Source organism: Arachis hypogaea, chromosome 20 (genome assembly GCF_003086295.3).
Source record: "Arachis hypogaea cultivar Tifrunner chromosome 20, arahy.Tifrunner.gnm2.J5K5, whole genome shotgun sequence".
In the NCBI taxonomy this organism is placed as follows: domain Eukaryota; kingdom Viridiplantae; phylum Streptophyta; class Magnoliopsida; order Fabales; family Fabaceae; genus Arachis; species Arachis hypogaea.
The window spans coordinates 16,687,092-16,697,809 of NC_092055.1; the positions used below are offsets into that span (position 1 = coordinate 16,687,092).

A 10,718-nucleotide genomic window follows, 5' to 3' on the forward strand; every position below is an offset into this window, starting at 1 on the left:
TTATCACGTTTTGTTTAAATATGAATAGAGTTTGGTTCTTTGTAGTTGGTGATTTACATTCACTTCATCCTTACTTTTTGTATCATTTTCAGGGATTAATAGTCTTCCAGATAAGGGTTTACGCTGGGACAGAATCCTTAATGGAGGACGGAGAGGGATTAGAAGCAGAGTATATTAGGCTCAGTGGTCAACGAAAAAAAGTAAAAATCTTAATCGAAATCAAATCAATGTTACCTCGCTTGGAGATAGCTTTTTCTTTTTCTTTGTGGCGTTTGAGATCTTTTTTTCCAAGTTTGATCCCAGTCTGTTCTTGGGGCGACCTCTTGTTCTCACACGTGGCGGGCTTTGGAGGTTGTTCACATCGCTCAATGTCACTTCTTCATGAGATAACAAACTTTTTTCTTTACTTTTCGCTTGATATTCTTGCATCTTGGCCATGACATTGTTAAAAGCCCGGTGCAGAACTTGTGTCAGCTCCTCGAACTCTACGCAAATTCGCAAATATTGTGAGACCGAAACACCAAATTGTCGAATCTCTTGCTTCTCGGCTCCAATAGAGGCTTATATTGGCTGCTCTTGATGCGTGTGTGCCTCCTCTTTATATTCTTGCTCCAGCTTTCTAGTATATATTTCGGTGCCACTTTATCTACTCGCTTGAAGCTTAAGACGCTTAGGGAATGGAGGCACAGCATGCCCCTTGACTCGAACAGCAAGTACTGGCATTTTACTTCTCGTGATACTGCATCGTAAGTGATGAAAAACTTGTTGAATGTGGAGTTAGAAACCTGCTCTACGACTTCGTATGTCGTAAAACCTAGGGTGGAATGCATTGATCTTGTGATGCAGTTCACCTTTCCTCTTAATTGTGCTTGAACTTTCTTGAACTTCTCGTGAGTATACATGTGCTAAAATTGAGCCTATATTGCTGATTTTGTTGCGCACGGTATCATGGTGTGAAAATCTGCAACATCAAATTCTCTCTCTCTTTGCTCTCTGCTTGCTAGGTAATTATCGTATTGCTTCACAAATTGAATCATGGAGCTGTTCTGTGTGATGAACTTGTTGAAAAATACGCGCATGCCTTCGCTCCTTTGTGTGCTTCTCATCCCGACCCAAAAGTGGTGATCCAGGTAAACTTGAATGCATAAATGGCGATCTTCGTATAACTCTGTAGAATGAACCAAAAACATGAGCCCATATAAACTGAAAGCTGTGCAAGTTGAACAAAAAAAGTAATGGCATCAAAATAATTCAAATTAAAAACGTCAGTTACCTGAGAGCCACTTATTGCCTCCCACGCCGAACTTTGTGACAAAATCGTTCTATTTTCTGTCGAATGTGTCTTTTGAGAACGAGTTCCAAACGACATGGCTCATCTCTTGTTCAATTTCTTCGTGTCGTTCGTAGCCGTTTAATTTGCTTGGGATCTTTTTTATGATGTGCCAGATACACCATTGGTGAATTATTGTTGGCATGCACATCTCGATGGCCCTTTGCATCGATGCGCATTGGTCGGTAAGGATGCCTTTTGGTGCCTTCCTTCCCATGCAACGGAGCCAACATTCGAATAGCCATTTGAATGATTGGATGTCTTTATTTTTCACCAGAGCGCATCCGAGAAGTGTTGATTGACCGTAGTGATTCGTGCCCACAAAAGAACTAAAAACCAGATTGTACCTGCATAAATGGACACTCTCACACAGTTATGAATAGAAATGTGTACATTCTGTGAACCTAAAACTATATGTCAGTGAACCAAATTTCTGTTTGTGTTGTAGGTGGTGTCAAATGAAACCACGTCTCTGAAATACTCGCATGCAGCCCTACTTCTTGCGTCGGCCCGGAATGCATTTTTGATGGAGTGATCGCCTTCAAAGTTGAGCTCGAAAAAGAAATTTTAACTCTTCTCTTTCATTCTTAATAGGTACTTCCCAAATTTTTTGGCATAGTCTTGTTCGGAAATATTCTGTACTTCCCTTGTGATGTAATTCCACACGTCTTTTTCTATAAAACTTAGTTCCTGATGACTTTCCGCTGTTGCTACGAATGATTAGTATGTTTTGCTCGATTTGATTCCGGCTTCGTCGTTATTTTTGATGGTATGACACACAAATATTCTTAGCTCCATGTGTTGTTTGAGCATCTTTGTTCAGTCTGGACAACATGGGTGTGAATGATTTAAAATAACTTTGGAAATTATCCAAAGACCGACGTCCTTCAATATGTGTACATAAATCCTGGTTGGACAATTTATGTTGGCTGAGGGGTTTGTCTTCAGAGTTGGAGGTGCTGCATATGATTAATTGATTCTTAATCTCGTCTCCCTTCTGAGTCGTGTTCCTTACTTTGGTAGAAAAATTGGCAAGTTTGGAATAATTTTTTGTAAAACTTTCCAGCTTCTTCTAGTGTCTTAAAAATCATCCCAATCTTTGGGCCAAATTGTTCATCCATAACACACCTAGACTGTAGAATGAATCGAACATATTAAAGCGAAACCATTGTATAGTACTAAATAAACGGAACATTGTCCATAATATAAATTCAAATTCGAACAACTGTCTGCATAATGAACTAAACATATTATTAAAGCGAAACCATTGTATAGTACTAAATGAACAGAGTATTGTCTATTATATAAATTCAAATTCAAACAACTGTCTGCATAATGAAACGAAAATATAAATCAAAGCGAAAATAATGTACAATGCTAAATGAACCGAACATTGTATATATAAAATCAAATTCAAAACATCTGTGTCTACAATTTAGAGATTATTAATTTAATTTAGAACACATGCATCCATTCAATTCAATTCAATTCAATTCAATTTAGCAATCGTATTCCATTCAATTTGATTCAAAATTAAATAATCCAAACCTCGTATGCTTGATAAGATTTAGAGGAATAATTCAAATCGCTCTCATTCAACTTATTTAACGTTGAATAATTCATTGTTTTGATAGCCTATTGAAATCTAAAAACGAAGAAGATAAATCCACAGATCGTAGAAGAAAACAAAGAAAAATAACAAGAAGAACCACGAGCAGCACAAAAAAAAAGAAGAAAAACAACAAGCAGCAGAAAAGATCCAAAAATTATAACGTAAATCGTTAACATTTAAGAAGAAGCTTTAGATAATAAGAGTAGGAGGGGGCGCACATATATTTCACATAATTTGGAAGAGGCGCCTCTAAAAAAAAGTTCGGATGACTTGGTTAGATTTTTCGCGTAAATAAAGTATATTATTGTTTATGAATTTATCATTGTCATCATGTATGGCATCTTCATGAGAGTAGATGCCTTTATCATTTATCCTTGTTGATATGCCATACCTCCCAAAATAGACAAGCTTAGCTCCTTTCCTCTCGCTGGCGCTCGCGCTCTCCCTCTCTGTACCTGAATATCTGAACTATAACCACAATGAAACATGAAGCTCCAACAATTTCCCGCTAAGAATGTAGCAGTCACCATGTTAAACGGGATTCAAAATTCGAACACTCTTCAGGTACACTATACTTTATCCTTTCCTTTTTCCAAGCAATTCTATTTGGGTTTACTATTGATATTTGCTCCTATTATATTTAAATAAAAAATACAGTGAAGTTGTTGCCACTTGTTATGTAGTTAAATGTAGTTGTTTTCCTTTTTCTCATTTTTACTCAATTGAATTAAGCTTAGGCATATATAATCGTTCTCATGATTAGGTGCTTTCAAAACCTAGATTTAGAAATGAGGAATTTATGGAAAAGATACTCAACAGAAGATGGACACTGCCAAGCCCTGAAACAAAGATTCATCAAGTTATAATACCTAGACATGGATCAGATGGTTGTAATTTCCTATTGAACACCGTTCCTGATTTAGGTCATGGCGCTAGGGATATGAAAAATAAAGGGAAATGTTTCTATGTGGTGCGTGACGATTTGTTGCACTCACTAATTAATGGCAACAAAGCAAGAAAGTTGGATGGGTTGATTCCCCTTATTGAAGACCATTCTGTGACTGATGTGGTAAAATCATTCTCATCAATTTGTTAAAGTCATGTTTAACCATTACTTTCTGTTGAATCATGTTCTTTAACAACCTTTAACCATTCTCTGGTGGCTCGTTTTATTGGCTTTGGAAGAATGGATTCCTTTTGTTAGATTCTTGAGCCTTCAATTCATTCAGTTAAAGTGGCCTTAACAGAATCAGGGCTCTTGTAAACTTTTTTTGTTACGTTTTTTATTTTTAAACTCATTTTTACTATATATATTAGAATATTAGATTGCTGTATTTAATCAGTGTCCTTGATTTGTTCTGAATTTTTCTTGGTTCTAGTAACTTTTACTACTCAATTTTCTTAACTTTAGGATTTACAATATCAAATAACTTTCAGCTCGGGCATTTTCTAGGTTACATGTGGTGGTTGTCAAAGTGCTCATACAGCTGCTATTGGTAGGTAATTTTGTTTGTTATGGTTAATATTATGCTGATTTTTCTTTTTTACCTTTGAAATCAGAATTTATTTATTTATTCTTCCCAGCGGTTCTATGTGCTGAGAGAGGAATTGCATCACACCTGCTTCTGCGAGGAGAGCAGCCTGAAATCTTAACTGGCTATAACTTGATGTCTACATTATATGGAAATGTCACATATGTTCCGAGAAATATTTATGCCGACAGAGAAAACATGCTTAAGGACTATGCTAAGTCATTGGCTGGTAACAGTGGTTCTGTCATTTCGTTTGGCAATATCACTCAAAATTCTTCAACAACAGAATTTTCTACTGCAAATTTGATGGAATTTGATGTAAGTAGAAGTGACAGAAACCTTCAACGGAAATTTTTAATTGTCAATGAAGGTGCAGGTGATTCTGTAGCTCTACTAGGTAATCAGAAGATTATTCTTTTAGGAGGGGAAAAGATGGCATATCTTAAAGAACATTTCTTAATTTCTGAATTTTAATAAACAAGAAACAATGCATTAATTGAATTTAACTTAAATGAGGCTTGGGTCTCAGTATCAATCGAACATCTCAACAGAAAATAGTCATAAGTAATTTAAAATGTTTACAAGAACAGAATTGACTTTATGAGAATGTATCCATTTTATTTATTTCCTTAAGTTGGTGCTTAGTTTAGTGAAGTCTAATTGCTGGTTGTTGCAATAACACTATGAAAATATTGTTTCTATGTACAGGTATGATTCGGTTAGTGCAATACTTATCACAGAGTCATTTACTTGGAAAAGACAGGGCCTTGAAATTTGTTATAGATGCTGGAACTGGCACAACAGCTGTTGGTTTAGGACTTGCAGCCCTATGCTTAGGGTGTGTGCATTCCATTTCAGTTGAAAGTAATTTCAAATTATTTTACTTTGTCATGTTTCAAAATTTTGAGGCATAGTAGAATGACAACATTAAATCATCATAATCTTTGTTCTTGCTTCCGTGCAGCCTTCCATGGGAGGTACATGCAGTCATGCTGGCTGACAAAATTGATGGATACAAACAACAGGAGGATCGTTTGATTTCTGAATTCCAGAACCATTTTAATGTTCAGTTTAGTGACCACAACATAAATGAAGATGGTGGGATTGTGTATTGGGTGGAACGTGGTCGTCCAAGAAGGTAAGATTTCACTGTATGTATTGCTACTGAATTACATCTTAGAGTTATGAAACATAGAATTAAATATTAAAATTTAAGTTTCGTTGATCCTTTTGCTCCTTACTATCCCAACCTCAGCGAACCCTTCTCTGTCATGCCTGTTCCTCTCCCTTTCCAAATTTGTATAAAACTCATTTGCCTTCACCTACATATCACTGGACTCTTCAGTCTATCACTGAACACAGGCACTATATATATTGACCAGCCCCACATCACTGTGGGAGGAGGGCATGCTCCCAGCTCCTAGTGTATATAGATTTATAAGAAACAATTATAGGAGTAAAGACAGAAGACGTAGAATGGTGACAAACATTCCATTCTGATCTCTTAAGCATTTCCTGCACCATCTTGGGTAGCACAGTAGTCTGTAGCGGAGTCCTTTATGCGAACGGCATTAGAGGAGCATCATGCCAACCACAACCCTTTACAAAATTAGCTTAATCTTATCCATACAATATCTTGCATCTCATGCCTCTGTCTTTGATTTTATTAGTCTAGCAAGCATGAAACTGCATCATTCAAACCATAAGCCCATAAAGTCGTGACTCCTCATTATTGCTCAATACATGCCCAGTACTTCCATGTGAAGTCATAGCACACACAAAACCAAAAGAACAACTCAACCACTGAGCCTTGGACATTCAAGGATTTTCTTTAACCAATCAAGAACAACTCAGTCTCACCTACTATTGATATAACAGCAAGCTGCTATAAAACCAAGTGAGCATTTTACAAATCATCTCCTGAAGTCCTAAGTCACACTTAAAGATGAATCCTTGTAATTTAGAACTGTTAGAACAGTTATCCCAAGTGTCATACTGACATATGGTACCTAAATCTCAGTGATAGATTCTGATCAGATCCTAGACATATGAGCCTCATTAGCTCATCTTACATCTACATAAACAGATATACAGCCAAAACCCGTGAAAAAAGGGATCAAAGTTAGCTCCATGGAAAATCTTAATACTATAAACTAATATTTTAAATCCGGAAAATAAAAAAAAAAAAAAAAAGAACAGCTCTAAAACGGAAGAAGCTCAGAGCAGATGCATCAAACTATCCAAGAAGGTAAAAAGCAAGGAAATCTTAAATAATAATTAACAAAAAATCAAAGTGAAAGTTCCACAAAGAGTAAGTGGCCGGCTGGATGCTAGTTTTTATGTTATCTGCTACAACACCATGTGATAAAATGCTAGTTCTGCAGCCACTTTACTGGACTAAGGCCTATAAAGTGTAAACCTTCATAAAAATGCAAAAGCATTAGTTCTAAGAAACTCCTGGGTGCCTATTTATGGTTGGTCTCTCAGACTCTTAATTTGCCCCTTATTTTCCAATTCTAGATTTGGTAATGTTTTGGAAGGTGAGGTGGAAGCATGCCAACAAATTGCTCAGCAGACTGGGATTTTGGTGGATCCTGTTTACACATTGGCCGCTTGGGAAACAGCGATGCTCCTTTCTAGCAAAGAAGATGATAGAGAATCAGAAGTGGTGATGCTTCATACTGGTGGCACGTTGGGCATGTTTGGGTTGGCGCAAAGGTACAGGAATTACTTTGGCATGCTCCAGAAAGGACCCAATTGTTCTTAAAAAGTTTCTAGCTGCTACCCTTTGGCTATAGAATTATAGCAAGAGATTCTGCATATATCTTAAATGGTTCCATTTGGAAGACATTGAAGTCCTATTCACCTGGAGATTGGTGTGTGCTTCTTCAGTTATTCTAGTCTGACACTGATGATAAATCATACTTTAGTTTACGGACAAATTGAAGAGTTGTTCTGAACTCCAAAGTAACTTTTATTTATATTTTATAGGAAATCAATACTACTTTATCTATGTATGTATCTGATATGTTTCCTGCAGCCATTTCATAGGGTTATGGTTCCGTGGGAATTTGAAGTTTTAGATCCGTTTGGTTTCTCTTTTATATTGATAAAATTGTTTAATTAAGTTAAAAATGATACATAAATAAAAAAGTTATGTAAAAATGATGTTTCCTGCAGCCATTTCATAGTGTTGCCTAATGTAGATAAAAATTATTAGTCCCTGACACCGCTTTTAGTATTTGATCACTCTTTAAGCATGTTAGTTAACCAAGAACGGATCTATAATTTTTGAACTGTGATAACCTAGTTAGTTTCAAAATTTTAATTCTATATTCAAGGTACATATAATGGCCCACTAGAATTTAGTATAATTTTATCACTTGAATCATGATACATGTAAATGGATCGAGGGTACTACAATTTACATGGGTCGCTGTATAAATACATGTAAATAGTAGGGAAAAGTATAGGGTACTAAACATATTATCTGCCAACTTATTGCTAACAATAATTAATTATTATATTTTAAATACATATATAAAGAGACACATCCAGAAAATATATCTATAAAGATACTTCTATTGAACACAGCTATAAAAAAGATATTTTTATTAGACACATCCGTAAAAACACTTCCATTAAACACAGTTATAAATAAGAGTTGGCAGAAGTTGATAGAAATATTATTGATAACGTAGTGGGATTGAAATAGTAGTAGCCTACTACGATTTACCTAGTTGATGTACTAAAAAAATTGACGGATTTAATTGATTCGTGTAAATAGAAAAATCGAATTTGGTTGTTACGATTTACATAAGTTAAAAAAGGACATGTATATATGCAAAATAAAAGGACATTTGGGTAAATATAGAGTGCCAAACAATTTATTCATATAAATTATCCTATATATTGTCTTAATTATAAATTTTTAAACTGAATTGATAATCAAACTGGTCAGATTATTGAGTCATTAGAATGCTGACTTAATCAATAGGTTATAGGGTGAATCAGTTAATTCTGTTATAATTAAATATATATAATATTTTATTTTCTTATTATCATAATAAATATCTTTCTTAGTTTTATTATTGTATCAAATTAATTATTATTTTCAGATTTTAATAATTTATTAGTTAATTTACACTTATTACCTTCAAATATTTACATAAAAGAGAATAAAAATCATAATCATAGAAATAAAAACACATTATAATTAATAAAATTTTATTTTTTCTTTTAAATTTTTAAATATAATTAATTTAATTTATGCAATATATTTAATAAAAAACATGTACAACAAATAGTAACTTAGTCTAGTGATAACCTTGTTTGACCCGTCCAAGTTTTACCAAATTTAACTTAATTAGTTGTTTAACCAATTCAAATAATAATCCAACTTCATTTGAAAATGAGGTGACCAGATTTTCAATTCAACCGATTTGATCCAACCGAATTTGATAAGTATGAGCTTGATTTCAATGTTTTCACGTTTGTCCATGACTAGTCTATTAGAGTATTTAGGCGTGAGGATACAAATAAAATATAAAAAACATAACAAGATATGCGGTATTTCTGATCCAGTTGATCTAACATCTGAGTATCCATACGTTATGAAATTAAAAAAACGCTATTACTATTAGTCATAGTTAATTATTAAAAGTGAAAGGAAATCAGTGGCATTAACATTGTCTCAGTCTAACCCCTTTTGTCGTAATGAGTTGGGCACCGGCAAACATTCCTGGTAACAGGGTCCAGGGAGCAAACAAGGATGGTTTCTTGCTCTGCTGCTCAATCCCACTTCCTTTTGTCTCTTAATTTAATTTTAACTAGTATTTTTACGGGAATGTAAATTTTTTAAAATTACGGTTCACTTTATTCTGATAGTATAGATTATACATGACACAAAAGATTTATAAAATCAAACTATTTTAAAAAAAAAAAATCGTAGGTTGACAAAAGTCTCTGATTAAGAAAACCAAGGTATCTATAGATAAAAAATCAAATAATAAGATTTTTAGTTATTATTTTATATGAAAAAGTCTAATTTTTATTAACAATTAATTTTAATATTCGTTATCTAAAATTTAAAATATTTAACGTGTATACTTTTACATTTAATTAGGTGTTAAGTGTTAAGTCTGTTGTACAAATAAAAATATTAATTTTTATACTTGCTATTTTAACAATCTCGCTACGCTACCAACAGCATTTTTGCCAACATCTGCCAACTCTGATTTATAATTGTATTTAACGGAAGTGTCTTTGTGGATGTGTCTACTAAAAATATTTTTTTATGACTGTTTTTAATGGAAGTGTCTTTATAGATGTATTTTCTAGATGTGTCTCTTTATACATATATTTAAAATATAATAATTCATTATTGTTGGTAATAAGTTGGCAGATAATGTATTGGTACCCTATACTTTTCCTTAAAAATAATATTTTTCTCCTTGTGTATATAAAAATATAATTAGATATTAGCATATAAAAATTATACTGATAGTTATAAAATTAACTCAAAATTAATTTTTTTAAAACAATTGAATCTTGATTCTAACTTTTAATTATAACATTTTTTAATTTTGGAGGGAAAGATTTGATTTCAATTGTAATGAGAGAGTGATATGTGGTATATTTTAGTTGTAAAATTAGTAAGGAGGAGGGAAGAATTCTTTAATTTTGGAGGAAAAAATTTAATTTCTATTGCAATGAAAGAGTGACATGTGGCACATTTTGGTTGTAAAATTAGTAAGTAAGAGAGGAGAATTCCTTAATTTTAGAAAGAAAAATTTAATTCCAATTATAATAAAAAGGTGACATGTGATATATTTTAGTTGTAAAATTAGAGAGATTCAATAGATTAATTTCTTTTCATGCACACTGTCTTCGTGTGCCTACCCCCTACCATTTCCATCACCCTTACTCACCTTATTATTGGGAAACAATGACACCTGATGCTCCATTATTCAATCAAAGGAGCTTATTGTAAGTTTTAATTTTATATTATGGAAAACGATGAAAGTCCTCCTAACTATTTTTCAATCTTTTAAATATTTTATTTTATTATATATATATATATATATATATATATATATATATATATATATATATATATATATATATATTGATGTTCTTACTTAAATATATAAATAATCATATTGTGCATAGTTATTGCATGAAGTAACATATTTTTTGATAAAGTATTATTTTAGTTCTTAATATTTGGGTTGAATTTTAATTT

At 33.1% G+C, this 10,718-nt stretch overlaps 1 protein-coding gene across 2 annotated transcripts; it reads left to right on the plus strand.

The window, feature by feature from the left end:
* Positions 1-3,060: 3,060 nt before the first annotated feature.
* On the plus strand, positions 3,061-7,657 carry LOC112784032 (D-cysteine desulfhydrase 2, mitochondrial). Of its 2 annotated transcripts, XM_025827119.3 has the most exons (7): positions 3,147-3,506; positions 3,706-4,011; positions 4,396-4,438; positions 4,527-4,871; positions 5,183-5,312; positions 5,439-5,612; positions 6,995-7,657. In XM_025827119.3, the coding sequence occupies exons 1-7, from the start codon at positions 3,429-3,431 to the stop codon at positions 7,239-7,241; spliced, it is 1,323 nt and encodes a 440-aa protein (XP_025682904.1). In that variant the 5' UTR covers positions 3,147-3,428; the 3' UTR covers positions 7,242-7,657. The 2 variants fall into 2 exon arrangements, with proteins under 2 accessions (XP_025682907.1, XP_025682904.1); XM_025827122.3 differs by lacking the exon at positions 3,706-4,011 and having other exon boundaries at positions 3,061-3,506.
* The last annotated feature ends 3,061 nt before the right edge of the window (positions 7,658-10,718 follow it).